Genomic DNA, 26,732 nt, shown 5'->3' with positions numbered 1-26,732 from the left:
GTTAGCTCAGACGCACAGCAGCGGCGCGGCGTGACGGCGTCCGGCTCGTGAATGGCAGAAGCTACGACTCTTACAATATTTGACCAGAGAGTCTACGCAAGGACTACTTGGAATAGGCAGCGTATTGAAGGGATCAGCGCTATCGCTCCCTAGTCTCTGTACCCAGGGTGGCAGCAATGCTTGGTGTAGAAACTCAGCAATGTCGGATGGAGACTTTGGAAGTGTGAGTGATGATGGCCTGAGTGTGTCGGGAGATGGGGACAAGTAGCATACATGAGAACGACGACTTGACTGCATATCTTGATGTTCGTTTTCTTGTTCTTTCAGATACTTTGGAGTCTTGGATTTGGTCGACTTGAGCGTTGTACCCGCCAACCTGAAGCGTCTCTTCAACTGGGCCTTTTGCTTGATGGTGTCCTGTGAAATTGAGGCCGTTGAGGTTCCCAGCTCGGAACGGCCCCTCTGAATTGCAGTTCGAATAGCATGACTCCTAGTGGATTTGCTCGCAGTTTGGAAACTCCCTTCAGTGGCATCGACGGTGATGAACTTGAATTCAGATTTGGGGCCCATGTCAAGGGGAGTTGGACCGGCCGAGGGGCTTCTTTAAGGCTGAGGCCCGCAGTACTGTCCACATCTCCTACGATCAGTCGTCGTTATGCTGCCAAGATCAATCCGTCGGCCTTCGATATCATCAACCCCTGGACTTGCGCTCAGTAAGGCAACGAGCTCTCCGAGGGGCAAACAAAGGACAACAGGGCCCCACGCTGCACTTCAACAGCAACAAGCCTGATTGGGTAGGGCTCACTGGACTTGTCTAAGGTTGGTGAATAAAGTTGATCTATACGCCGTGCTCAATGCTGGGGGTTAGTCATCAACCAGGTAAAATGGCCCGAGTTCTTTGCGAAGGATCGTGAGTTCCAGAGGGGGGATGCAGAGCAGAGCAGCTGAGGGCAAAAGGTAGAGAAGGGGGCACGGCGGGGTCCAGATTAGCGGGTGGGGGTACGTACCGGGGCTGAGACTGGGTGTAATAAGGCGCTTGCCCGATTTGTATTAGCCAATCTTGGGTTCAGAGCATCACAGCCAGTGAACGTCTGTCGCTTTAGATATGTGGGGATCTCTCCCCAATTCAGTCACGGAACATGCCAAGTGCACGTGACACAGACAGTGTTCATCCGACAAAGATACGTCCCTATCTCAGTTCCAGGCCCGACGTTCGTCCGTCTTCGGCCTCCGAGCGGACGAAGCGGACGAAAGATCCGTAAGCACCCACGACATGAACAACATCAGTGAGACAGGCAGCAAACCAGGACTGCCCATAGCGGTTGATCTGGGCTCCTCAACCGAAATCACGCCTTCGTTATCGCCTTTTGTTTCTACTCAAGGAGCTTTGGTATCTCAAGTCATCTCTTCTGTTGTGATATTTGGCTGTATGTAAAGGCAACATTCGTCGGCAAGTCGTTTGGTTTGAAGCCTACATCAACAACATCCGAAAACATGGACGAACGACCAACAAAGAAACGTAAAGTCCGAAAGGGAACACGGAGTTGCTGGCAGTGTAAGTTCGTCCGTGGATGTGCTCCGGTTTCCCGAGCGAGATCCAGCTCTGCCGAATTTCCCGATTCAATGGCTATTCTTGATTTACTAACACTCCGTCCAGGCAGGAAGAGAAAAATTCGCTGCGAATTCTCCTCCAACGAAGAACAAACCTGCAATGGCTGCCAGGCTCGCGGTGCCGCCTGTGTCAGCCAGGAGTTCACCGATGATGAACCGTCCGGCCCGCCTGAGCGCGGCCTTGCTCAGCGTCTTGGTCGGCTGGAGGAGTTGATGGTGAAGCTCGCCGACAAAATGGGCCCCGAGCCTTCGTCGGTCAACAAATCAAACCCGCCAACACCATCGGTCGAGGGCTCCCTTCGTGTTTCCAATTCAAATGCCACCCCGGATGACTCGTCCTGGCAGTCCGTGAGTGGGACCACTGCCGTCTCTGCCCCGATTCACGGCCGCCCCCTATCCCAATCCGCACTGAATCAGCCTACGGCGGAGCGTCCTCGTGCTAGCAGCAAGTACGACAAGATATGCCGCGACATTCACTCCGTATTCCCATCTCTCCAGGATGCCCAGACCATCGTCCAGTCGAGCAGAGGCCCAATCTTCGTATTAATCATTTTTTACTCATACCAAGATATTCTCGAGGGCAAATCCCAGCCGACTTCTTCCCTCACTACCATGCCAGATGTCGCCAAGCACCCGGCTATCTTGGCAAAGCATTTGCTTCAGTTGACCATTTGTCTGCAGCAGATGCCGCCGTGCTTCGACGTTTCTCAACTCGAGGCATGCCTGAAATGCTCCATCCACGAAAAGATGGCAGAGTGGACAGCAGCCGCCAGCGCAGTCACCTCCAACGACGAGTTGGTGGGTTCCGCAGAGGGCTTGGAGTGTCTCATTCTCGAAGGCTTCTACCTCGTCAACTCTGGCAACCTCCGCAAAGCATGGCTTGCCATGAGAAGGGCCCTTAGCCTGGCACAACTGATGGGCATCGAGCGCGATGGCTCGCGGCCGTTGAAGTCGTGTGATCCTTCAACCGACCCTTCTACGATGCCTTCCTCTCATGCGCTGTGGTCCCGTATCAATTCCTGCGACCGATACTTATCCCTGCTCCTCGGTCTCTCTGCCGGCACGCAGGATAATAGCTTCATGTCGGAAACCTTTCTGGTCCGTGACACGCCGATGGAGAAACTGGAAAAGAGATACACGGCCATCTCGCTCCGAATCATTGAGAGAAATCGCACTGCAGCGACAGAAGCCTTTGCCATCACTCAATCTGTAGATTGTGAGCTCGAGCACGCGGCAAAGTCCATGGGACGTAGCTGGTGGGAGATCCCGCCCGTGCCCGACTACACTGACACAACCGGCCAGATGAGCATCATGTCGCACCTGATGCTCCAGATCCACCACCACAGTCTGCTCATCTTATTACATCTCCCATACATGCTTCGCAATCAGACCAATACCCGGTTCGATTACAGCAAAAACACATGTCTAGAGTCCAGCAGAGCCGTCCTGAGACGCTGCGTCATCTTCCGCACCGCCAACAACGCAGCATTCTCGTGCCGCCACATTGACTACTCATCACTCATGGCCGCCATGACGCTTCTTCTCGGCCACCTCAGTCGTCCTCCTGGCATTCGTGAAGAGGACTGGGCGAGACAACGGAGCGAGGACCGGACCTTGGCTGAAACTGTCCTGGCCAAAATGGAGGAACTAGCTGTGCTGAACGACGACAAGCTATCCGGCGAGAGTGCAGAGATTATCAAACAGCTGCTTCCCATCGTTGATTGCTGCAACGGGGTAACTCCACGTCATTGCCCCGAATCAGAGGTAAAGAACCTCCAGTTGAGCATCCCTTATCTCGGAACTATCAATATCAAGACCACCGCAAATCAGACAGCCGAGTCGCACTTGCTGGATCTTAGCCACTCGCAGCTGCCCACACCAGCAAACACGACGACTGTGGCATCGGAATCCCTCCAGCAAGACACCCCTCCAGCAGTATCCTTGGAAGCACTCCTCGAACAGGACAACACCATCCCCCACGAGGACGTGTGCGCGGGCTTCAGCGCCGATTATCTCGGGTGGCCATGCCCTGGCATCACGGCAGAGGCTGGGGATTGGGCGTTTCAGGGCGTTGATACAACGTATTGGTCCCTCCTCAACAGCGGCATGTCAGGCGACTTTTCTCAATGAGAAATGTGTCCAATGCCCAGCAAGAGCCGGAAAAGCCGCAGTCGAACCTCGTTGAGATAATCAGACGTCAAAGAGGATACGCTGTATTACAAAGTGTCTTTCAAAAAGAGGGATCGGACCCCTTTCAAGTCATTCGGGTCGCCCGAATCTCCAAGCGCATATTCAAGGTCCATCCGAGACCTGCTTATGCCAGACGAACGTAGCCCGATTTACGCATCCACCACTGAATTTCTGTTGAACTCTACCAATCATCACTCTGCCGTTGAGCGTGCAGAGTCATAGGCCCGCTCCAAGTTGAATAATAGCGCAGCCTAAACAGACAAGGGGTCATGCTGCTATTGGAGCCTGTGGTCTGCCCAAAATTGGGCCAGAAAGCCAACCAACGAAAGCGGATCGACAAGGCAGAGACCCTTCGACGGAACGCTCAAAAAGATACGAAACATGTCTGAGCCTCTGAGGCAAATATGCTTGTTCAACGCTAGCCTCAAGACCCAGGTGGTTTCGGTGACGGGAACAGAGGACAAGGAACCTTTGCCATTTGATCGTTGCAAGTTGAGGATGCAGATGGAGACAAACGGTAGTTCATTTCTCGCTTGGTCAAAGTCGGGAACCTCCGCAGATCCATGAGCCCGGCTCGCAACAAGACTTTCTCGCAGCATTCCGACGATACTTACGGCTCGGCACATACGGCTTTTGGAAAAGTGCACATGTTGGACTTTCTCCTTACCTAAGCCAAGCTGCCAAGAAGGGTCTTGGCGCAAACTTTTCAACCTGGATGAGGCTTGCTTGCAACGCTATGTAGTTATGTACTATATAATTCCCAGAAAGGGGGAACTGGGGCTTAGCAATGCGACTCTACAGACTACAAAAGTGCTGTCCAATGGATGACTTTACCATGACCCCGGCCAGCCAGCCAGGCATTGCTAGAGACATCCCACTCGGGCAATTCGTGTACCACTTGAACTGCGTGGGCCACCATCATATGTGCAGCACGCCGGGCAGAAAAACCAGCGCCCGGATCGATACCCGAAAAACGCACTGATGGGGTTGCCAATGGGGGGTTCTGGAGCATGGGCACCTGAGACGGGCATCCATCGACACTAATGTCCGACAGTCGCACGAGAGTCCATGACTCGTCGCCGAAGCAGAGACCAATCATCTCTCTGGTTCTGTACTACATACGGGGACCTGGGGTCGCGTTAGGGGCACATTGGGGGCACAGATTATACAGGTTGGTGGTCTGGAATCCCGATACAAATTAGACTTATGCTTAACTCGTTGCGCGACTATACGGAGCAAGCACCGCACTCCAAGAATCGGCAGAACATTGTACGAGAGTCACGAGACCAAATAGCCTTCCCGGACAATTTGAGTGCTGGGCAAAAAAGTACTCCGTACTCTGTACACTGCTTCCGCCTATCCAGATCCACAAACCGTCGTCTGATGCCAAGGAGCAAAAGTCCATCACGGCCGTCCCGATCGGTAACTGACCCTCAGGGACGTGAAATTGCCAAACATGGGGACTTTTCGGCCGCTGTCCGGATTAGTATTTCCTCCACGTCTCTTTTCGACCATGGCGGAGATCCGGCTAGGACCCGTGAGCCATTACTGGTTGAAGCAAAGGGCCCATTGAGATCCTTCAGCCTCAAAAGTGGACAGCGACAACCGGGGCAGACTACTGGGACAAAGAGTCTCGAGGTTCTTGAGGTTCTCGGTTCTCGGAATAGACTGCTTTTGGATATTGTCGATACAGGCTGGGTTGAGCGAGGCACTGGTGGCTATTACAAGGCCCCTAAGTTTTCTGAATTATTGCCAGAAATAGGTCTGTAGCCAATACGTAGAAGGTAGAACAGGAGATGTGAGGCGAGATAGGAGGGGCGAGGATTTGGGATAAAATGGTCAAAGGTCACCCTCATCATCAGCTAGTTCTTGGAATATTCAGTCTTCATCCGGTCTCAACTTTCTCTCTCTTTGCACCCACGCTGGTCCTCATTCTTTTTGACGCCCTGGAAACTAAAAATCCAAAATCACAATCCGAATTTTCTTCAAGCTTGGCCTTCATTACCTTTGAACACAATGATCCCTTCCGCTTTCTTCGCAGTCTTGGGTCTGGCGGCTACCGTCCTCGCCACGCCTCTCCGCCCTCGCATGCTAGCTTCCGACGATATCATTCTCCTCGGCCATGACGGCACCTCCAAAATTATGAAGGCAACAGACTACGATGCTCTCGAGACTGCCACCCCCATACCCGCACAAATCACGTCATACAATGTCGCAAGCACAACTGGTCTCACCCGTCGCGGCTGTCAGCAGAGCACCGAAGTCCAAGTCACGTCAGATGAAGAGTTCCTCAACTGGGACGTTGCCATCTCCCCCGTGGCTTCCTCCTTGGAAGGTAGCTCCGCCGGCATCAGCGTCTCCAACGGGGTCGAAATCAGTAACTCGCTCGCCATCGGTTCTGAGATCACCATCGGGGGCTCAGACATAATCAGCGTGTCTTTGGGCATGAATCTGGGACATGTCCTGGTCTACTTCTCAGGAAAACTCCCTCGAATTCGATGTCCCGGCGAATATGTACGGCGTCATCGTCAGCCAGCCTTTTGTTCGTCGCGTACAGGGTAACTTGTTAACGGGGTGCACGGATAACCCGACAAAGACGACTTTCATGGTGGACACATACGAGAGCCAGGGTTATGGCCAGCTGTCTTGGGTTAAGGGCGTCATTCGGCTCTGCACGAGCAAGACTTATCCTATTCCCTACTGTATTGGCGAGGGCCAACACAAGTGAGTGGAGTAACGTGTTTGGGCGGTGTAGATCACTTTCTAATTTCAAAATTTGGAAAGGATTTTGATGGGTTATTTCGGGCAGATTATGTTGCACATTTGATAGAGTACTTGGAAAGCTTAGTATAAAATATGAGCGTAGAGTTTTAGATCCGCAGCTCACCGGTTGAACACTGACAGTTTAGACAAGACCAAATGTTTCTCGTTACAAGTAAACTCTGCAAAAGTCCTTGTAAATATGCCGAGATAAGTCAGCACTGAACGTTTTGCAAGTTTTCGAAGTGCAGGAAATAGAACACTTATAGTCCGTATCTTTTGGCTGATCATTGGAAATAACCTAGAGCAAGTAGGGTAGATGTAACAATGTGAGCATCGGGTTGGGTCAACACGACGTAATGTAGGCTAGTTATCATAGACAACAGCATAAAGAACAGGATAATTCTTCAGCTTTCACCGCCCCAAATATCAGCTCATACTATGACCATGGAACTGGTGGTCAGTAACTGGTAGAGAGATTGATAAGATGAAAACTTGTGGTAACCAGACTTGGTCTAGCATGATGACTCCAATGTAACGCAGCCCACGCAGTAAATCACGCACTTGACCGAAATGGGACTACTGTCAACTAGAAATTCTGCCCGTCTGGGTTGAACTATCTCCAGCCAGTTGAGGAAGTACTTATGCCATCGCAGTCACAGCAGGCAAGGGGTCGGTATCCATCTAACAATATAAACACTCTAACCTCCTCATTCACAAGTCCATTATGCACGAAATACAACATAGAGATGGCGTTATGCTAGGTAGGATTTAAAATCGGGGATACCGCAATTCTGGTGTAACATTTAGGGCCGCGGTGAATTAAACCGACGCAACTTGGTTCTGTCGGCGATGGGGGACTTGGCTCATGCACCCAAGAATCCTTCAGCAATTCTTCAGCAACAAGCGAACAAATCCACATCATGCGCGTGGTCGTCTTCGGCGCAACAGGCGGACAGGGCATCGCCCAAATCTCAGCCCTCAAGGCGGCAAATCACTATCCGATCGCTGTGAGCCGGCAACCCCGCACTACCTCGCCGCCCGTTGAGACCCGTATCGCAGAGCTCACCGACCGGTCCGCCGTCCGTGCTGCTCTGTCCGGCGCAGAAGCCGTCTTGTTGAACTTGCCTTCCTTTCAGCCAGCTGATTTCCTCTATGCTGCCGCAAAGACCATTGGCGCAGAGGCCGCTGCGCAGTGGTCGACTCTGAAGATCATCGTGTTCAACACGAGCTTTCCTGTCCCCGAGAAGAATGTCGGCATTGAAGCTCAGGAGCATCGCCGGGAGACACGCCGGATTTTGCGGGAGGAGGTCAAAGGCAGTGGCGTAGCACTCGTTTCGATTCAACCCGGCGTGTTCCTTGATAACCTACTGGAAGGCTGGGCTTTGCCGCGCCTTCGGGACGAGGGGCGGATAGTCTACTGCCACAAACCCGACCTCGAGGTGTCGTGGATCTCTCTCGATAATCTGGCGCTCCTGATGGTCGCAGCCTTGGCACGGGACCCGGCGGAGCTCGACGGAAGGAACATAGTCGTCGGTGGTCCGGAGACGGTGAGACTGTCTCAACTTGCCGAGAAGTTGGGCCGTGCGTGGGGCCGAAAGGTCGGGTTTGAGAACCAGACGGTGGACCAATTCTCTGAGGAGATGGCTGCGGCATTGAAGTCACAGATGCAATCCGGTAAAGAGTTGGAAGTCGTCGTGGACGAGACGAGAAGGGCTTACACATGGTACAATGATGCCGAGGAGAAGCCCTTCAAGGTGGATATGGCGCCTGTGTTGGAGGAGCTGAAGGTCAGCCTGACGGGGATTGAGGACTGGGGGAGACTCAAGGGCTGCCCCATACAGATCAAATAAAACCCACGATGTGCTCACTTTTGGAACGATGATAGCAGCCGAATTTGAGAGCACGCGATGCGAAAACTCACATTCTGATTATAAAACGGTTAGGGATGTATAGCTTCTACTCTCGTTCCGGTACCAGTCAGTGAATACTCAGTCTTTGAGGAAACGTGTACTTTTACCTCAGCACACTATCAGTCATACTTGTATCGATTTCTCGAACCTCAATACCTTTTTGAGAGATCCTTCAAGATTCGCCGGGGGAAGCGGGTACGACCCTGCGATTGATCCGAGCCTTCATCTGGTCAAGTCTCAATACATGGAAATCGAGTACACCGACCTGCAACGGTAACACTTAATTTCACGCTGCTCCTTGATACCTTGGGTTTCATGAGTAACTCAAGGGAGACTATCTATTGGATTGTGAGCTACTATTTCCGAGCGAGTCTTCATGTTATTTTCAATGTTGAGGGTATGGGCTTCATACACCCATCTAGTCTTGAAACACCTCATGCCTCTTAAATCAGAGTCCTTCCTCAAACATCAATTTGAATCCCTTTGAATCTCTCAAAAGCATCGACAGCACTCTCTACTTGAGCCTCCATATCCACACCGTTGATGTACATCCCACCTTCCCTCATCTCGGCCTTCATCTCATCCAAAACAATTTCTTGAGGATCGCGGCTGTAAAGTCGCCCGAAACTTCGCGTAATCTCTACAATTTTTTGACTCCTAGGAATCCGCACTTGATCATAAGCTTTGAAAGCGGCTTCAACCTCGTCCAGGGATGTCAAGCGCAAGAAGATACCGGTGAGCACCGAGCAATCCTCGATCGCTTGGGCAGCGCCGTTGCCAGAGTGAGGAAGTGTCCCGTGGGCGGCATCACCGACCATGGCTACCCTTCCTCTATAGTAGGAGGGGGCGTGGTCATGGTCTTGAAGAGTCCAGTCCTCTGTGTGCCCTTTCTCTAAAAGCTAGAATGTGGCTGTTTAGATGACCATGATGCCATGAGGGATAACTAGAAACCATGAAACTTACAGATATCAAGGCATCTACCCCTGGAAGTAGACCTTTCCAGAGTTGAGGGTCTAATGGAGCCCCACGTTTCGGGCATTTGGTGTCCCTTTGATAGCAGCCCACGCTGAACGTCTGGCCGAGGTCAAGCGGGATTGCGTTGATGAACCCATAAGGTGTACAGTACGTAATGACTGTGTCGACTGACTCTACAGGGACGACCATTTTGGCTTCGGACATGGGGACGGTGGTGTGGAACTGGCGCCATTGGTCGTGATTGACTGGAGCTGCGCTTGGGTGACCAGGCCCCAGAACAAACTTCCTCGTCGGGCTGTTGACACCTTCTGCACCGAAAACAATATCAAACACATCTTGAGTGCCATCTTCGAATCCAACGGTGATTTTTCGTGTAAAAGGGTCTTCCTTCATCTTAGCGACTCGCTTGCTGAAGTGAACGCGCTGATGCGGAACCACGTCTTCTTCAAGTAGTCCTTGTATGAAGTGCGCGCGGTGAACGGTCCGCCTGCCCTTGGCCCTTCCCAACTCAGCAAAGATAACTCCAGCGTATTCACCACTGGCCAATTTGAACTGTGTTGCCATTTCCGTGTCCTCGTCACCAGCCATGAAGTGCGATTTCTTGAAGTACGCCCGCTTGATCTTGGGCGAGATCAAATCCATGGCCCTGATGGCGTTTCCATGTGGCGCAAGACCGGACCCGCGGACACGGATGTCTGAATATCTCTCAAACAGCTGAACGTCAAAGAGTGGATTTTGGAGAAGACCGACAGCTAGGCAGCAGCCGGCAATACCGGCGCCCAAGATGCCTACGCGAATGCGACGTGCCTCAAAGTTCTCTCCCATGATCGTTGAGTATCAGGTTGTGTTCTGGAGGTCTTGTGTCAATTGAGACCTGAGCCAGTCAAATGCGGGGTTGGCGAGCTTTGATCTTAGATTCTCCGAAATAAAAGAGAGGAGTCAGGGGCCATGCCGAGGACATCCACTTGGGTGTTTGCTTGACCGCGGACCAGACGGATACAGACCTGTGCTGTTGGTTGGTGAATGCAACGCATCATGCCATTTTGCTCCACACACCCCCTGTCTCTGGGATATAATTCCTTGGAGATCATTGGTATGGTGGCCGGAGCCTTCGAATCATGATTCGATTCAATCAGCGGGGCTGGAAGACTTTGAGGTAACGTAGCTCGTTGAAATGACTTTGGCGTATTGGCAGTGACATTTTCAACTTTTGTAACTCAACCATATTTTTCTGTAGTCTACTCGATGCCCTTTTTGGTGCGTGCGCTGGATGATTGAAAATGGTTTCAATATTTTACCTTTTCACTGTCTATTCTGTTAAACCTGATGTGACTGTCTCAAACAATATGATGGGTTTTGCTGTTCCATACACATCTATGTATAGAGAGAAGATTGAGTACAAGCAATCATGACAGTGGCTGTTCTAATTGAATCCAAGCGCTTCGGGCCTCATACCGAAATATCAACACATAGCATTTCAATTCCCTCAATATTTAAGCGGTCGTTGGAAGTCGATGGAAGGAGTTGTGTCGTCTCAACCTCTCCCCAAGATATGACACGCCAACTCTTAACTTCTCTGAGACTGGGGCAAATATCTCACAGAGCGCTTCATAGTTCTCTCAATTGAGAGAGTATGATGCTGATATTATCAATTGTGAGCATTAAGCGCGAACATTGATTACTTGGAAATACCAACTTAGAGCAGGGATCGCACGTAAATCAACACACCCCGTTTCAGAAAAACTCACAAATATCTCAAGCAAGATTGAAGAACCACTAGCCCTTCCGCGTTATGTCTGGCATATCTGATCGATCATTGCGACTGTGGTGTTGACGGCGTACTGCGAGTTGGATCGCGGTGTTTGCAAGGTAATTTGAAGACGGCGAAGGACAGACAAAATCAAATGAGTTGCATGTGGTCCCCTTTGACCAATACTAGATACCAGAATGTGTATGGTACGCCGCTATGTGGTTGTCGAGAAACTCAAGATTTCAGACCAGATAAACTGAAGGTAGTCTGACTACATGTATCCGCAATTTGATCACTTACGAACGCTTTGGCTGGGATTTAAGACTTTGATTCGACCATAGATGATACACGTATTTAACAATATGTGATCGGCGGTGAAGTTTGGAATGCTACCTAAGGCCCTAGCGTCCGCACTCCGGTGGAGATTACCAATCTTTAATTGTCGCTGACGTTTTGTCGGGGCATCTCCAGTACCCGACTATCTGACAAATCCACGAATTAGATTATCAATCGAATTCGGCCCAATACAGCGCCGATGGAACGAGAAAGGTGTTTTAGTTGAGTCGCGGGATCTAGTGTTCATCCTTTTGAAACAACGCAACCAGTTTGGTAACCGGGCTTGTGAGGGTTCGTCAAGGCGATTCAGGAGGATTCATTCAAGCGAAAATCATGATTTTGCGTCGTCTCATTTAAGACCAAAAGTTTCCGATCCAACATTCCAGGTAACAATTATCAACACCACCAAAGTTTTAAAATTTCAAAAATGTCAAAGTTAATAGTGGTCTGTGGCGTGACCGGCAACCAGGTGGGCAATTTGCAATGTTCTTCTGTTTCTGTGAGTGAATTCTGACCATACTACGAGTACAAAGGGGCGCTCTGTCGCAGAGACATACCTCAAAGAAGCTGGATGGAGGGTTCGTGGAATCACTCGAGATGCAACCAAGCCAGATAGCTTGGCGCTGGCTGCTAAAGGCGTCGAAATCGTTGAAGGTGACTTGGACGATGTCGAGTCTCTGAAAGCTGCTCTTCAAGGTGCCAGTGTTGTCTTCGGAAACACCGTGTTTCCCTTTATGTTGGCACTAACCTCGAATCCGCAACTAAAAATAGGACAGTCTATCCTTGAGTGGGCTTACGAACTTGAGGTTCAGCAAGGAAAGAACTTGGTAGAGGCCGTCGCCAAGCTGGACTCACTTCAACTATTCATCTGGTCAACACTCTCAGCAACACGAAAATGGTCAGGAGGAAAATTCCAGAACGTTTACCACTTCGATTCCAAGGCTGCTGTGGTTGATCACGTACGAATCTATTATCCTGATTTGTACAAAAAGATGTCCATGCTGCAATTAGGCCTCTTTATGACGAATTGGAAATTTGGTCCCGTCAATATTCCATGGGTGAAGGTACGTGCATTTTGGATACTCACTCGCGTGCTCCATATGTTGCATGTAGATACCTTAGTTGATCAGAAATTATCCGGCTCCAGCAGAGAGACGGCACGATGGTCCTCCGTATGCCAGGAGAACTCAAATATCCAATTCCACATGTTCTCGTTCAGGAAACAGGAAAATACGTCAAGGCACTAGCTCAAACTTCCCCAGGCACACATTTGCTGGCTTACTCCGAGTTTCTGACTTGGCCAGACTATGTGAGCCTGTGGAGCAAGACGACTGGAATTCCTGCAGTATTTGAACCCATTACCATGGATGATATGGATAAGCTTGCTCCAGGGGGTTTTGGTCTCGAAATCGGGGAGATGCATGCATACTCCATGGAGTTTGGTTACTGGGGAAATGATCCGTCGGTCATATACCCGGAGCAAGTAGGTGACTTTGTTTAAGATTCCGAACAAGACGAAGCTAACAGTCATCACTTTCCAGCTTGGCATCAAGGGAGACCTGACTACGATTAAGAATTACATCAAGGGGGAGGATTGGTCTGAACTGATAGGCCGGCCTGCAATGGATTAAAGTATCACAGCTACAGCACTCGTTTTTCTCGCACACTAGAATTGCATATTGCTCGAGGCATTTTTAGATGAGGTTAGTGTTATTGTATACTTGCACTAGGTCTCCAATGACGTTGGATTTGCTGTCTGTGGGATGAAGAAAGGCTCGAGCCTACTGTAGTAACTGGGGTTATATTGTCTCAATTGGCGGATGATGGAATATCGATTACTATTGAAGCGCTATAAACGTAGGACTTAGAAGGGGGTATCGTTGAAGTTGTGATGCAAGCCGGCATCGGTGTGATCACTGAACCGATTGTCGAATGCCTCCTGTTTGGCAGCCTGCTTCAGTCGAGCATAATTGCTCAGAGCTTTCCTTTCTGAACCGACTCCGAAGTGGACTTAAGATCGAATGTAAAGCATGACGAATGAATTTTGCACCGAATGTTGATGATCAAATATGTAGAGTGAATAAGATTATAGATTCTAGTTCCCGTCTTTCGTTGCGTAGAACAGTACTGACTTAGCAAAGGCATCTCTTTTTAGGCCACCCAAGATAGGCCGCGATTGAGAGATACAATCTTGAGGGTGAAGATTGATTGCTTGGAATAATGGCAGACATGTGCAAAGTATATGGACACTGTGTAATTCAACAATAAACTCGAGAGCGACTCGGGTTGCGATGCAATTGTAACCCTTCTCGAATCACCATCACACACTGAGCACTGCCTTGACAGTCTCATCGACGCTCTCAGTCTTCAAGCCTAGGCGGTAATTCCAGATACCACCCTTGACGTGCGTATGGTCTTCAAGTCCGCCTTCCCCGAGCACCAACGCCATGATCACAGCGGCGCCGCCTTCCATGATCTCCCCTTTTCCAAGTTTGGCAAACCCATCTTCCCTAATCGCTTGTGAGCTGATTTCAACTGTTTTCCACTTCTCGCCAGTTATTTTCTCAAGAGAGGCTAGGACCTCAAGCTGAGTGGTTGTGAATGACTCGGTGAAGACAAGCTGATTCTTGGTCTCGTCGGAATGCTTGAGGACTGCAACGATAGCCCGTCCAATCTGTGCCGTATTACTGGCTGTAAACCGAGTCTTACCACCATCTACCAAAGTGGCAGTCTTGGCAGCAAGATTGAAGCCTGTCATCCCGAACTTCAATCCCTACAGCAGTTCAAGATTGTCAGCATTTAGACACCGCTGGCGAGTCGCTGAAATCAATGCATGAGTCTAGCAGGCCTTACCCAATCGAAAAAAGGCCCAGTAATGATGGCGGTCCAACTGAGCACATCCTCCTTGCTTGTCAGCCAATCAAGATGAGCTTTTTTCGGCTGAAAGAATGGGACGGCCACAATAACCTCATCAGACTGTAGTTGATGTCAGTTGAAAAATGTGCATCTGGTGCTGCATCGTCTGCACAGAGGAACCCCATACCGCAGAGTCGGATCCATATTCGCTAGGAATGAATCTCTTCACGCCTGCCTTTATGGCAGCCTCGACGATTTTCTGCTGCTCTCCAAGAGCCATAATCGGGAGCATGCTGACAACTGCATCTTGGCCTGCAAGGATCTTGACCAGGGAATCCTCACTGTAGTCGGTTTTGACAACTTTGGCACCCGGGGGGAAGATCGCGGAAGATCCCCTCGCGGCTTAGAATAGTCAAATCGAGATCAGATTTGAGTAACTCAGGCAGAACGGCCGCGCCGACATTACCACTAGCCTGCACACATAATAATCATTAGTAGACTTAGCAACGTGCGACAATGTTGTAGGAACTTACACCAACGAGAGTGACTTTCTTCAAAGACATAGCGTGAGATTCAAGTTCTTTTGGGGTACAAAAGAGATAGAGATGAAGAAGAAAATGAGGATGGTTCTAGTACCTATAAGGAGGCTCATGGATGGGAGTTGAGGCTAGAATATTTATCCTTTTCAGCCGTATTGAAGATAACACCTCGACGAGCCTTGAGTGAGGTTCGATACAAGTGGCAAGGAATCAAAATAGATGAAAGATAAGTCTCCAAACACGACTAGCCTTAATGGAGTCTTCTACGGTGATCTGAAAGTAGCTTTACTTACAAATCTACCATCCTGCCTACCATGTTCCTCCAGTAGTCTTCTAGGGGCCGGCAATAGTCGGCAGAGTTACGGAATTCCATGAACAATGATGACCGCAAATAGGAATGCTTGCAATTGCCTATAGTCGGCTCATCTAGTGTCCGCTAGCATGCTAAGAACGAATCATGCCGGGTGCGATGACAGGATAACCATCTGGTCGGGATGATTAATAAACAACCAGTCTTTAAATGTTGGCCTCATCTTGAATCGGTGAATTCGTTTTTCCAGAGCCTCCTCTCTGCTAGGAAAGCGACCGCCCCAACGGAAGAGATTACAATATACGAATGTCAAAGTATCGAAATGGCATGGGCCGTTGGATTGAGTCATCCAATGGACGGAACGCGATTCGTCCGGGAGAATTCCACGCGCGAAACTTGATGTTGCGAAGAAACTCAAAGAACGTAGGCGGACTTTACAAAACCAATCTCTCTTTTTCCAAAGCCTGCCCGCACGTGTTGCCTGTCTTCTCAAGTATTTCAAACTCCGTGGCTCTCAGCTTTCCGCCTATTTATCAAGTCATCTTTGCCTGCTTTTCGAGGGTTTTTGTACTTCACGCCTCAATCTCACGCGCTTCTCAACAACTGAACAATCCTATTAAGACAATAGAAATAAAAAAACGCCCCACAGTTATCTATCTATCGGATCTGTTCGACTCCTCAAAATGAAGGCCTTGGTGTCAAACCGTAGCACGCCCGCACGAATCTTCAACCTTACCTCGGGAAAGTCCATCTTCAAGGGAGCCCATGTAATCGACGTACCAAATCCTGTCATCGCCGGCCAAGAGATACTGGTCAAGGTGAACTCTGTGGCTCTCAATCCAAGCGACTATAAGCACATTGACGTCATCTCACCCAAGAACTGCATCGTCGGCTGCGACTACGCAGGAGAGGTGATTGAAGTTGGCAAGTCCGCGACAGAGTTATGGAAGGTGGGAGACCGTGTAGCTGGTGTTGTTCATGGCGGCTTGCATCACGACAGGGGCGCGTTCGCGGAATATCTCAAGGCCGAGGCAGACCTGGCGTGGAAGATTCCTCAAGGTATCTCGGATGAGGCTGCAGCAACCTACGGTGTCTCAGCCGTCACTGCCGTCTTGGCGATGAACGTGCACCTTGGACTTCCGTGGCCTGATGAGCCCAAGAGAGATCCCGAGGAATCTACACCGCGACCGACCGTTTTCATCTACGCAGGCTCCACCAGCGTCGGCCTCTTTGCCATTCAGCTCGCCAAGTTAGCGGGCTGCACCGTGGTCACAACAGCGTCTCCACATTCTAATGAGCTCGTCAAGAGCTATGGAGCCGACCACGTCTTCAACTACAGATCGGAGAATTGGGTTCAGGAAGTCGTATCAGCCTTCCCAGACATCAGCCTGGCTCTAGATTGTATCTCAGAAAAAGGCACTGGTCCTCTGACGGCCAAAGTACTGCAAGCCAAGGGTGGCAAGGTTGTCACACTGCTTGATCAAGGAGATTCAAAGGTTCCAGGTGTCAAGTATGACATGACCATGCTTTATACGGTCTTTGGTAAAGAGTTTGCCTGGCTGCCCCCAATTGGACCCAAGTTTCCAGTCGATTTAGAACATCGACAGGCTCTCGCGCGGTTCTACGCAATACTTCCACAGCTCACTGAAATTCTGAGACCTCCCCCCATCAAAGAAGTTAGTGGTGGTATTGACGTCTTGCTGGAGGAATTAGACCAATTGCGAAAGGGAAAGGTGTCAGGGAAAAAGATAATCGTCAAGTTTTAGTGGAAGAATAATTTAATCAACACGAGGGACAATTTCACCCGGGGCGCGATCTACCAGTGCATACCAGGGTGTAGTGATCGGACGGACTACGTAGGGATGTATTGACCGGCATACTATTTTGCATACATCATGCCACATCAGTCCCGGATCCCTCCTGATATCCTAAACCTCGAAAACTCTCGCTATCCAAGTCCATCACCCCTCGACTGATCTCAGTTCTCGCAGGAATTTCGGCACGTCGTGTTCAATCAGTCTCCAGGGTTAAAACGTGAAACGACCATGGGGAGCAGTACTCGATCAAGATCGAAGTCTTCTCCAGTTGACTTCCCTCGCTTTCTCAAAGCTGGGGCCACAACAAGGCGGACTGTTTGATCTCGTCTCCCCGCCTCATCTTCACCTTCCCATTCCATTTGCTCGGGATCAAAGATCATCGGTGTCTCGTACGTGATCCAATCCACACGCGCAACTTGTCTACAGACTTCCTTATCAAGAGCTAGAGCCTCATGAAGAATCCTTTCAATCTCCAGACCCAGCTCATCATTTTCAACGATGATGAGAGAAGCAACTGCATCCACTATACCGGATGCTATATTTCGTACCGTGTTTTCAACAAACCACCTGACTGCGGACTCTTTCTTCGCGTCGATGGTGTGCAGGATCATACCCGTCGTCTCTGTACTCCACAGTTGGAAACCCCGACAGGACTCGACGTCAAACCTGGCAACTGGACATCTGTCTTGATAGCAATTTATTTCAGTAAAATGTCGCAAGGTGAGGATGGAACGAATTCTATCATCCTACCTTGTTTCATATGATCATTCAAGACTTGAATGGCTCCGGATAGCTCGGATCCTGTCCAAAGGTATCGACCGAATATCTCTGCGGTGAGAATTTCCCACAAATACGCTTGCATAACGCTCGAGCGTCTGTTTCCAGACTTTAGTAGGGCGTTCTGTACTGTTGTAGCATGGACAATACGGCCGAAGTATTGCAGGAATCTGGATCCTCTGAGTTCGTGGACTGAATCCTGAGGTCTTATCTTGCCCTCAAAATATCGAATTGCAAGGTCTCGAATATTGTATCGTAGTATGGTGGCCAGTTCCACTAGGTGCCGATCTGTCACTTCATAAAATTCTCTCTTTTGTGACATCTTGAGCCTGTTCAGCTCCTTGGCTGTCTGCTTCCAGCGTCTACGCATATCAGCGAGATCGGCATCTTTCTGCTGCAGCTCGAGTTTCAAAGACTCTAGCGTGACGTCCTTCCCATCCAATCCATTCTCCATTCTTTCATTTTCACGTGTCTTGGGGGTTGGCCTCTGATCCCATGTGTGGCCCAAGCTAGTTAGGTCGAGTTCGACGGGGGATTCGGGTTCAGATTGAGGAATAGAGTTGGTATCAATGGTAGACTGTAAAAGGTTTTTTGAAGGTTAGCAAAGTGTATTATTTCCATGGTTCTTGGTTCCCCCTGTCAATTGAAATCTGGAACAATACGTAGTATTTACAGATCTTGATGATTTTTGACTCCTCCATGTCAACGAAGGACTTCTGGCTGCCTCTGTATCGAAGGAATCCAGGTACTGAAAACTGTCAGGGCGGTGAAGCTCGCTCTTTGAAGTTGATCGGTCACCATCGCGTGGCCATGTCCGGCGAGTTTGCGGTCGGCCAGATGAACCGTAAGCATTTGAACTCTTCTCTGCCATGATGGAAAGGCTGGGAAAAAGATGCGAATGTTCTCGTTGCCTCAAATATGGGCTTGGCATTGTCTAGAAAGCAGAAAGTTAGGTATAATCTCGCCTTTGTAGCTTTCAAGAAGCATAACTGTCAGATGAGCTGGCTCTCCTTAAATCGACGGCGGCGGATCATCACTTTGCGGGGGTAAAGCAAACCACGAAAGCCCTGGAATATTATTGGGTATGCCGGTCGGTTAGCTTGGTGAGCCTGGCCTGCTGGTTTGGACATGCTTACTTCTTGACAGAAGCTGGTGTGGCGCTCCTTGCATGCATGCATTACGAGGCAAAATCAATTGGGTGAACCACTGATGGACCGGGCACAGTTACACAAAAAGCCTTCGAGTCCGAGTAGGCTCCCTCTTTCATTGTACTCTGGACATCCTGATTGATCAGTTAGAAGTCGCCAAGCACCAAATGACCCGGCTGCAGGTTAGCTTATATTCACCGAACTGCTTTGTGGTGTGATAAGGCAGGCTCAACGGCGTTTAGGCTCGTCGTGTCAGCGAATGGCGCCTGTAATTTCGTTGCCTTAAAAATTTGATCCTGCAGCACGGGGATGGAAGAAAATCGTTGAGTATGCCGGAATTTCCCCATACTGAAGAGTGCTGCGTGGGACCAGACTGCATCTCGAAACTCAGAGCCTGTAAAAGGGACAAGGCAAGGGAGTTGTACATTAGGATATTTGCAGCTGCAAACTTTCCGGAACAGTCAATACTAGTCTGGCTAGAGCTTTTGAGGCGAACAGGAACTACAGCCAGCGCAGACTCGTGCCGAAGCGCCGAGAAGGGGAAAATGCAGGGTTCACGACATGTCGATTCAGATGAGAGCCTGATCAAGAACCAATACGTATAGCCCGGCAGCCTGCTGCCTGCATCGGTGATGTTTCCAGAATCCAAACGAAGCACAGTAATTGAAGAACATCGATTGCTTCCAGCAGTGAAAAGGGCGTAGCTATAGCGTAATGATGTAGATAGTTGTCCATAACGGCATCCGCCAAAAGCGACATATGTGGTATTCAACCATCGATGGTAAGACATGCACTGAATTTCGGTCATTTAGTAGTAGTAGTCTTCATGGCGGAGGCAATTTGATTGATTGTGGTAGTTGAGAAAAAGGCCAGAACGGTGGTCAGCCTGAAATGTAGGCGCCCGCCCCCATGAATATCTTTAGCACAGCCTGCCTTGACAGACACATCTGTCTTCTGAGCACTCATCCGCAGGCCGCCAACGTAGGTTGTATATTCCTCTCTGTCGACCATAAAAGGCAGCAAAGTTTCCACAATGACCAGCCTCGAATGTGAATCATTGGACACCAACCTGCATCTAGGCCTTTTACTTACTGTTTCCCTTCACGTGCTCCACACAGTTCATCGAAAAAGCATTACATTCTATTATGCGACCCGCCTACAATGTCCAAGTCCCGGTTAGTCTTCAACGCAATTTTCCTTTTGACGGGGCGTAATCTCACAGTGGGCAGAGAAGGGTATCAAATGGTGAGGAAGATGATGACTTACTTGTCATCGGAATTGACTTTGGGACGACGTATGTAAATTTAGCCCCTCTTTCCCCTTGCAATTCGAATTTGAGACTATGATACTCAATGTAGTGATTCTTACTTAGTTACTCTGGAGTAGCCTGGGCTACGAGCGAAGAATTCGAAAATGACCACATCAACATCATCACCAACTGGCCTGGTAAGGGTCCCGAAGAAGGCAAAGCTCCAACAGAGCTTTACTATGACGACGACACGATGATGTGGGGATATGATATCCCTGATGATGCAGACCCAATTCGCTGGTTCAAACTTCTACTCCTCAAAGACGAAGATCTTGGTCCAGAACTGTGCGCATCTGAATTCATCTTGAGAGGCAAGAGAATGTTGAAGGACTCTGGAAAGACTGCTATTGCGCTCGTGGCGGATTTTCTGCGGGCACTCTTCAATCATGCGATGTATACCATTACTAAGGCGAGAGGGGAAGAAGTCGTTGACGCCATGAGGCTGCACATAGTCATCACAGTACCTGCCATCTGGAAGGGTTATGCCAGGCAGGCAATGGAGACAGCCGCGGAGAAGGCAGGAATCCTCAGTTCACGGGTAGCAGGGAAAACTAGATTGACTCTGGCACCTGAGCCTGAAGCTGCGGCTTTATCAACTTTGAGCGAGCCAGGCCGAAAGGTGGGCAAGAACGATGCGTACATTATCTGCGATGCCGGTGGCGGCACAGTGGTAAGTACAAATTCTCTTGAGCTTTCACATTTTGGTCCTCTCTGAGTATGTTCGATGTACCTGATTATCAATACATGTAGGATCTCATCAGCTACCAAATCGATCAGAACAATCCCATATCGATGCACGAAGCAGTGGAAGGAACAGGTAACGCTATTCACATGACTGTGATTGGATGACTGAGAAACAAGCTGACAACACCTATCCACTAGGCAGCCTTTGCGGAGGTATCTTTATTGATGAAGCATTTGAAAGAGCATGCAAAGCTCGCTTGGGCTCAAGATGGCACCATCTGAGTGACACTGGGAAGAAGAGAATCATGAGAAATGAATGGGAAGCATTCATCAAGCCAAAATTCGCACCCAGTCTGGCCCACCGAGAATATATTGTTGAAATCCCAGCCGAAGCTTTCAGCGAGTTCAATCTCAATGACTTCTACAAGGAGCCAGTCATCAAGAACGGAAGAATCCATTTCAAGGAGTGAGTGAACCAAATCTTGGATTATGTCTAGATTGATTACCTGACTAGAAGAATAGAACTCACATTCAGAGTGCATTCACAGACTCTTTTGCTGGGATTGACAAGCTGGTTGCGAAACAGACTAGAATGGCGGCGAGATCTGGCTTGACAATTACCGTAAGCCGAAAACAATATATCAATCGTAACACGCTTGAGTCATTCATTAACTTGTGCTTCCCCGCGCAGGGAATCATTTTAGTCGGAGGATTAGGCGCTAGTCCGTATCTGTATGACCATCTCAAGAAGCAGCATGGGATGAAAGTCTTGCAGTCGGTGGGTGTGCAGCCGTAAGTGACTACTACTACTTATTACTTCACATCTAGTCATTCCAGAGCGGACCACCTAAGGCTGATATTGCGCATAGACGCACCGCAATCTGCAGAGGGGCAGTCCACAAGGGATTTCTGGATGGCCACCGAGCTGAAGATCAAACCCTTATCAAGTGCCTTGACTACAAAGTTAAGGCGCCTATTCAAGTGACCTCAACAGTATCAAGGTCAAGCTACGGGGTTACTTACCGAGCAGAGTTTGATCGGGAAAAGCACCTTCAAGAAGACAAAGAGTTTGATGTCTACTTGGGGGTTTGGAGGGCCAAGAATCAAATGCACTGGTACCTGAGAAGAGCAAGTTTACCCCATGTATCACCCTGGCAGAACCTCGGAATTAACAGCTGAAACTTGTTCATAGGGTGAAAATGTTTCTCAGAAGAACCCAGTACGATTCTCCTATTATGAAATCTACACAGAAGACGTAGAAGGCCATTTCTCTGTTGGCATCTGCGAGTGCGAAGCGGCGGAAGTGCCAGATCGGCGCACATTTCAGGTCAATGACTTTTGCTACATTGATTGCAGGCTTGACGTTCCGTTTTCGGATTTGCCTGACATCAAGACCATCGATGGAACGATGGCTAAAAAGATGACTTATGTGGTAGAGATGATTCCATCGGGGGCGTCTGTGGAGTTTGCTGTCTACATTGATGGTAGGAAACAAGGTAGTCACAACGCCAGCGTCAGGTTTGGGTAATAGCTGTCTTGTCCATATTGTGGAATCCCCTGCTTAGATATTTCTCACTTCCAGAGGCTTCTTATGTAGGATGGCCCTCACGATGCGCGCACATTCTTATTATTGAAAGTTCATTTGCTTCATTATCATGCAAGGTAGTGCCCGTAAAACGCCCCAGACGCTTTACCAACCAACCCATTACAACTTTGACTTGATAGCGATCCTCTTCGGTGATGATATAGCCGTCTTCTCGCTCACTTGGGCCTTACGCAGTGGCTCCGTCATCACAGTTGCCTCAATCCTCCTTCCAAAATACTCAATCTCCACGACGTCGCCCACTTTCACACTGCTAGGCAAATATGTATAGGCAATGGGCTGCCCTATTGTGTAGCCAAACGCAGCGTTCGTGACATACCCGACGGCTTTGCCATCGAGGAACACGGGCTCCTTCCCGAGGACAACAGAGCTCCCGTCATTGATTGTAAGGCAGCGGAGTTGCTTGTTCACCTTGGTATTTGCAAGGCGCTTGATAGCGGCATGACCGACGTACCCTTCCTTGCTAAGATCAACGGCAAAGTCAAGACCAGCCTCAAAGGGGTTGTGCTCGGTAGTCACATCGGCGCCGTACGTCCTGAATCCCGTTTCCAGGCGCAGGGCACTAAAGGCGCTGCGACCTGCGGCGATGACTCCATGGGGCTGACCCGCCTTCCAAAGAGCATCCCACAGACGCAGACCGTTCTCTGCACTGGTATAAATCTCCCAGCCGGGTTCACCAACAAATGACAGGCTCACGACAGTAACCGGGAGACCAGCGATGATGGCTGTCTTGACTTGCGACTGAGGCATGTCTTTGAGGTTGTCTGAGCTAATACCAGCAATAATGTCGGTAGCGCGGGGTCCCCAGAGACCAATACCACTCGTACCTCCGGTAGTTTCGCGGACGTGAACGAACTGGGTCGGCGACGTCTTGACTTGGAGACGAGCCTCTCGTTCCAAGTAAGCGAGATCGACAGGGCCATTGACGGCAAGCTGAAATAGGTCGTCGCGAAGCCTGGCAACAAAGATGTCGCTAAGAACACCACCTTCATTATCAAGGAGAAGTGTAAAGGTGACATTACCCGGCGCCTTGTCGACATTGTTCGTTGTCAGCCGCTGGAGAAGCTTGGCTGATCCGGGCCCAGAAACTTCCAACCGGCGGATCGGCGTTAGATCGTACATTGCGGCCGCTGTCCGCGTCTTCCAGGCCTCAGCGGCAGCAATATCGGAGTAGTACCTCGCTGACCAGGTATCGCGCTTCTTTGGCTTCCACTTGTCAGGCAGCTGGCTGACAAGCCCTGCGTTAGCCTCGAACCACTGCGGACGCTCCCATCCCCCTGCTTCGAGAAAGTAAGCGCCGAGTTCCTTCTGGCGAGAGTGAAATGGGCTGACGCGGAGGTTGCGTGGTGACTCGCGCGGCTGAAGAGGGTGCAAGATGTCATATACTTCGACAAAGTTCTGCGTAGAGACCTCCTTGACGTACTCGGGCGCGAGTTGAATGTGTTCAAAGCGAGAAATGTCGCACTCTCCGAGATCGACCTCGGACTTCCCGGTGGTCAGAAGCTGGGCTACTGCGCGAGCGACGCCGGCGGAGTGTGTCACCCAGACTGCTTCTGCAACGAAGAACCCTTCCAGATTGGGCGCTCTGCCGACGAGAGGACCAGCGTCTGGAGTGAAAGACATGATACCGTTGAAGCCGTATTCGATCTCGGTCTCGGCGAGGGCAGGGAGGAGCTTTTTGGTGAGTTCCCATGCCGGCTTGAAGTCATCGGGAGTGAAGTCTAGGCGTGATGGCATGTTATGCTCATCGACGTGCTTGGGTGTCTCGCCAAGCGAGGCAGCAACCACGGGAAGAGGACGGTGACCGTAGTAGCCAATGCCATACTGTTCACCATGTTCGCGGTAATAAAGATCCCGATCCTGGTGGCGAAGAATGGGTAGTTGAGCGCCGTTCACCTCAAGCTTCTTTCCCTTCTGCGCTGGCACGGGAGTCGTCTTTGCGTACTGGTGGCCGACGGGCAGCAGTGGAATCGGCAGGTCGATCATGGCACCGACCTCGACACCCCACAAGCCGGCACATGCGATGACGAGATCGGCGGGAATCGCACCGTTCTTCGTCTCGACGGCCGTAACTCGGCCCTGGCTCCGCGTGATGCCCGTGACCGGGGTGTGTTCGAGATAACGGACACCGGCTTTACGGGTGCGCTCGATAAGCACTTGAACTGCACGTGCAGCCAATGCAAGACCATCGGTCGGAATGTGCAGGCCGCCAAGGACCACGTCTGTGCTGATAAGGGGGTAGATCTTCTTGACCTCGTCGGCGGTGAGCAGATGGGCCTCGATGCCCCAGGAGGAGGCATAACCATGTTTCCTCTTCAGTTCCTCGAGTCTCTCTGGTGTTTCTGCCACTTCAAGGCCGCCGACTTGGTTGAAGCATTCTATTGAGAGCAGCTTTTGTACCGTGTATTTTGCAAAGGAGCTCATAGTCTTGGAACCAGTGGTTTGGAACACGAGACCGGGGGGCATGAGATGTTGAGCCACCCGGCATGGCCAACGGCCCCTGTTCGACCACTGTGATGTTGGTCCACCCCCGCGAGACCAGCTCGTCAGCAATATTTGTACCGACTATGCCGGCCCCGATAATGACGACGCGCTGTGAGGGATCCATGATGTATGTGTGTGTATGTGTGCGTCCTTCTTGTCTGGTGACAAGGGAAAGGAGATGTAAATAACAATGATGTATTACGGATATGAAAAGAACCTTCTGGTGATAACCCCTCAAGATGATAGCATCGTGTACAGTTGCAAGACGGTTTATAAGTCACCCATGCTCGTCTGCGATACCCCAATCCAGTTTAGCACCATCGTCAGTGTGGAGAACCTGGAGAACAGACATGGAGCTTGCTATAGATAGCAGCACCGTAGTTGTGGCCCGGAGAGCCCAAGACCGCGGTCACCTGATCGGTTTCTCGAAGCCGATGCCGTCCGTGTTGGCCGATGCGCGTGGCCCCCAAAGAAACCCAAACACACTTCACATCTCCATGATATTGATCCATCAACACCACGTTCGCAAAGGCTTATCGCCACATAAACTCACTTGCGCTTGATTCGGTCATGATATGGTCACCTTTGCAACCAGAGGTAGATAGCGGGCGCAACCAGCTTGCTGCGGTTGCACTTGGAACTTGGCCTCTTGCCAACCATCACCATTGTTTTGCAATACCAACCCCCCTAGGGTTGGACGAGCGAGGCCGGCTCACATCAGCCGGGGGGAGGGGTGCTTCGTGCGCACCGCTCCGAACTCGGCCACTACGCCGGTGCCCTTCCCCCCAGGCCACCATAACCTTCGGGTGTTTGGCCTTATCAGGGTCATCGTGATCATGATCTGTCTAACGCTCTTTATGGATCATCGTGAGAAAGATAACGTTTCGAAAGCTGGAAGGAAGACAAGTCTTTGACGTTCCAACTACTGTTGGGCATCAACCGGTCTGCGACCACGCTCCGACGTTGGACATCACCCCCCTCCTACATCGCTTCCCATCATCACATGATACAACTTCCGGCTGTTCGCGTATTTTCCCTCACAGTAGCCACTGTACAATAGATGTGATCCAAACGTGCAGCCAAGAGTCCCGACGCGCAGACCAGCCCGTCTTAATCGGATCCTTCACTGTGCTTGCAAGGTCGCGATAACCACAATCCGTTCAGGCAAGGTGCCGTTCATCCAATTCTCGACTATTGCTATACCAGAGTGCTATAAGAAAGTGTCGGTGAGAGTCTGGCCAACTGGCCGCTGGGGATTCGTCCGAAAAGTCGACGATCACACGCAAGCAGCTGGACAATCATGACAGGACTCGATATCAGTATCGCATTGGTTTCCACCAAGTCGGGCTCTTGTCGAAACGAGCCAAAACACGACGGCACACCTTCCGGGGATCCCATCACCCCGTGACTGGGAAGGATGGAAAGAAACCTTCCATGTAGTCGTTGTGACCCCGAATTCCTTGTCGCCCTTATGTAGTTATCAGCATTACCCGCCTCGCATTGGAAGTCCCAACCTTGTCGCTTGCCCACCGCAACTTGGCGTTACGGATCGTGCGCTGGCAAGTAAGTCGGCGGGAGTGGGATGTTTGGCGCACCAAAGCTGACGTTCGGAGTGTCTTGCTCGCTTGAGTCATGCTATCGCAGCTCTGCTCTTTTGCGATATGCGATGT

The 26,732-nt window shown here is 50.3% G+C and overlaps 8 protein-coding genes across 8 annotated transcripts; 5 read left to right on the top strand and 3 right to left on the bottom strand.

Moving 5' to 3' along the window:
- Positions 1 to 1,494: 1,494 nt before the first annotated feature.
- On the top strand, positions 1,495 to 3,741 carry N0V96_004646 (uncharacterized protein; the record flags this gene model as incomplete). Its single annotated transcript, XM_053196631.1, has 2 exons — positions 1,495 to 1,555; positions 1,658 to 3,741. 2 exons carry the CDS (start codon positions 1,495 to 1,497, stop codon positions 3,739 to 3,741), a joined length of 2,145 nt encoding a protein of 714 aa, XP_053046032.1.
- A 2,076-nt stretch (positions 3,742 to 5,817) lies between these two features.
- Positions 5,818 to 6,529, top strand: N0V96_004645 (uncharacterized protein; the record flags this gene model as incomplete). The annotated part of the gene is made up of 2 exons (XM_065757177.1): positions 5,818 to 6,234; positions 6,281 to 6,529. The coding sequence occupies 2 exons, from the start codon at positions 5,818 to 5,820 to the stop codon at positions 6,527 to 6,529; spliced, it is 666 nt and encodes a 221-aa protein (XP_065614390.1).
- A 955-nt stretch (positions 6,530 to 7,484) lies between these two features.
- Positions 7,485 to 8,414, top strand: N0V96_004644 (uncharacterized protein; the record flags this gene model as incomplete). Its single annotated transcript, XM_053196633.1, has 1 exon — positions 7,485 to 8,414. The coding sequence occupies one exon, from the start codon at positions 7,485 to 7,487 to the stop codon at positions 8,412 to 8,414; it is 930 nt and encodes a 309-aa protein (XP_053046034.1).
- Positions 8,415 to 8,935: 521 nt separating this feature from the next.
- On the bottom strand, positions 8,936 to 10,274 carry N0V96_004643 (uncharacterized protein; the record flags this gene model as incomplete). Its single annotated transcript, XM_053196634.2, has 2 exons — positions 8,936 to 9,294; positions 9,596 to 10,274. 2 exons carry the CDS (start codon positions 10,272 to 10,274, stop codon positions 8,936 to 8,938), a joined length of 1,038 nt encoding a protein of 345 aa, XP_053046035.2.
- Positions 10,275 to 13,855: 3,581 nt separating this feature from the next.
- N0V96_004642 (uncharacterized protein) lies at positions 13,856 to 14,683 on the bottom strand (the record flags this gene model as incomplete). Its single annotated transcript, XM_065757176.1, has 2 exons — positions 13,856 to 14,250; positions 14,572 to 14,683. 2 exons carry the CDS (start codon positions 14,681 to 14,683, stop codon positions 13,856 to 13,858), a joined length of 507 nt encoding a protein of 168 aa, XP_065614389.1.
- Positions 14,684 to 15,923: 1,240 nt separating this feature from the next.
- Positions 15,924 to 17,006, top strand: N0V96_004641 (uncharacterized protein; the record flags this gene model as incomplete). The annotated part of the gene is made up of 1 exon (XM_053196636.2): positions 15,924 to 17,006. The coding sequence occupies one exon, from the start codon at positions 15,924 to 15,926 to the stop codon at positions 17,004 to 17,006; it is 1,083 nt and encodes a 360-aa protein (XP_053046037.2).
- Positions 17,007 to 20,143: 3,137 nt separating this feature from the next.
- N0V96_004640 (uncharacterized protein) lies at positions 20,144 to 21,445 on the top strand (the record flags this gene model as incomplete). Its single annotated transcript, XM_065757175.1, has 3 exons — positions 20,144 to 20,157; positions 20,355 to 20,961; positions 21,272 to 21,445. The coding sequence occupies 3 exons, from the start codon at positions 20,144 to 20,146 to the stop codon at positions 21,443 to 21,445; spliced, it is 795 nt and encodes a 264-aa protein (XP_065614388.1).
- Positions 21,446 to 22,680: 1,235 nt separating this feature from the next.
- On the bottom strand, positions 22,681 to 25,044 carry N0V96_004639 (uncharacterized protein; the record flags this gene model as incomplete). The annotated part of the gene is made up of 1 exon (XM_053196638.2): positions 22,681 to 25,044. One exon carries the CDS (start codon positions 25,042 to 25,044, stop codon positions 22,681 to 22,683), a length of 2,364 nt encoding a protein of 787 aa, XP_053046039.2.
- Positions 25,045 to 26,732: the final 1,688 nt, after the last annotated feature.

The sequence above is a fragment of the Colletotrichum fioriniae genome, assembly GCF_027942845.1.
Source record: "Colletotrichum fioriniae strain IMI 355084 chromosome Unknown scaffold_4, whole genome shotgun sequence".
Lineage (NCBI taxonomy): Eukaryota > Fungi > Ascomycota > Sordariomycetes > Glomerellales > Glomerellaceae > Colletotrichum > Colletotrichum fioriniae.
The sequence above is the reverse complement of the archived record's forward strand: the minus strand, read 5'-3'. Positions and strand labels throughout refer to the sequence as shown.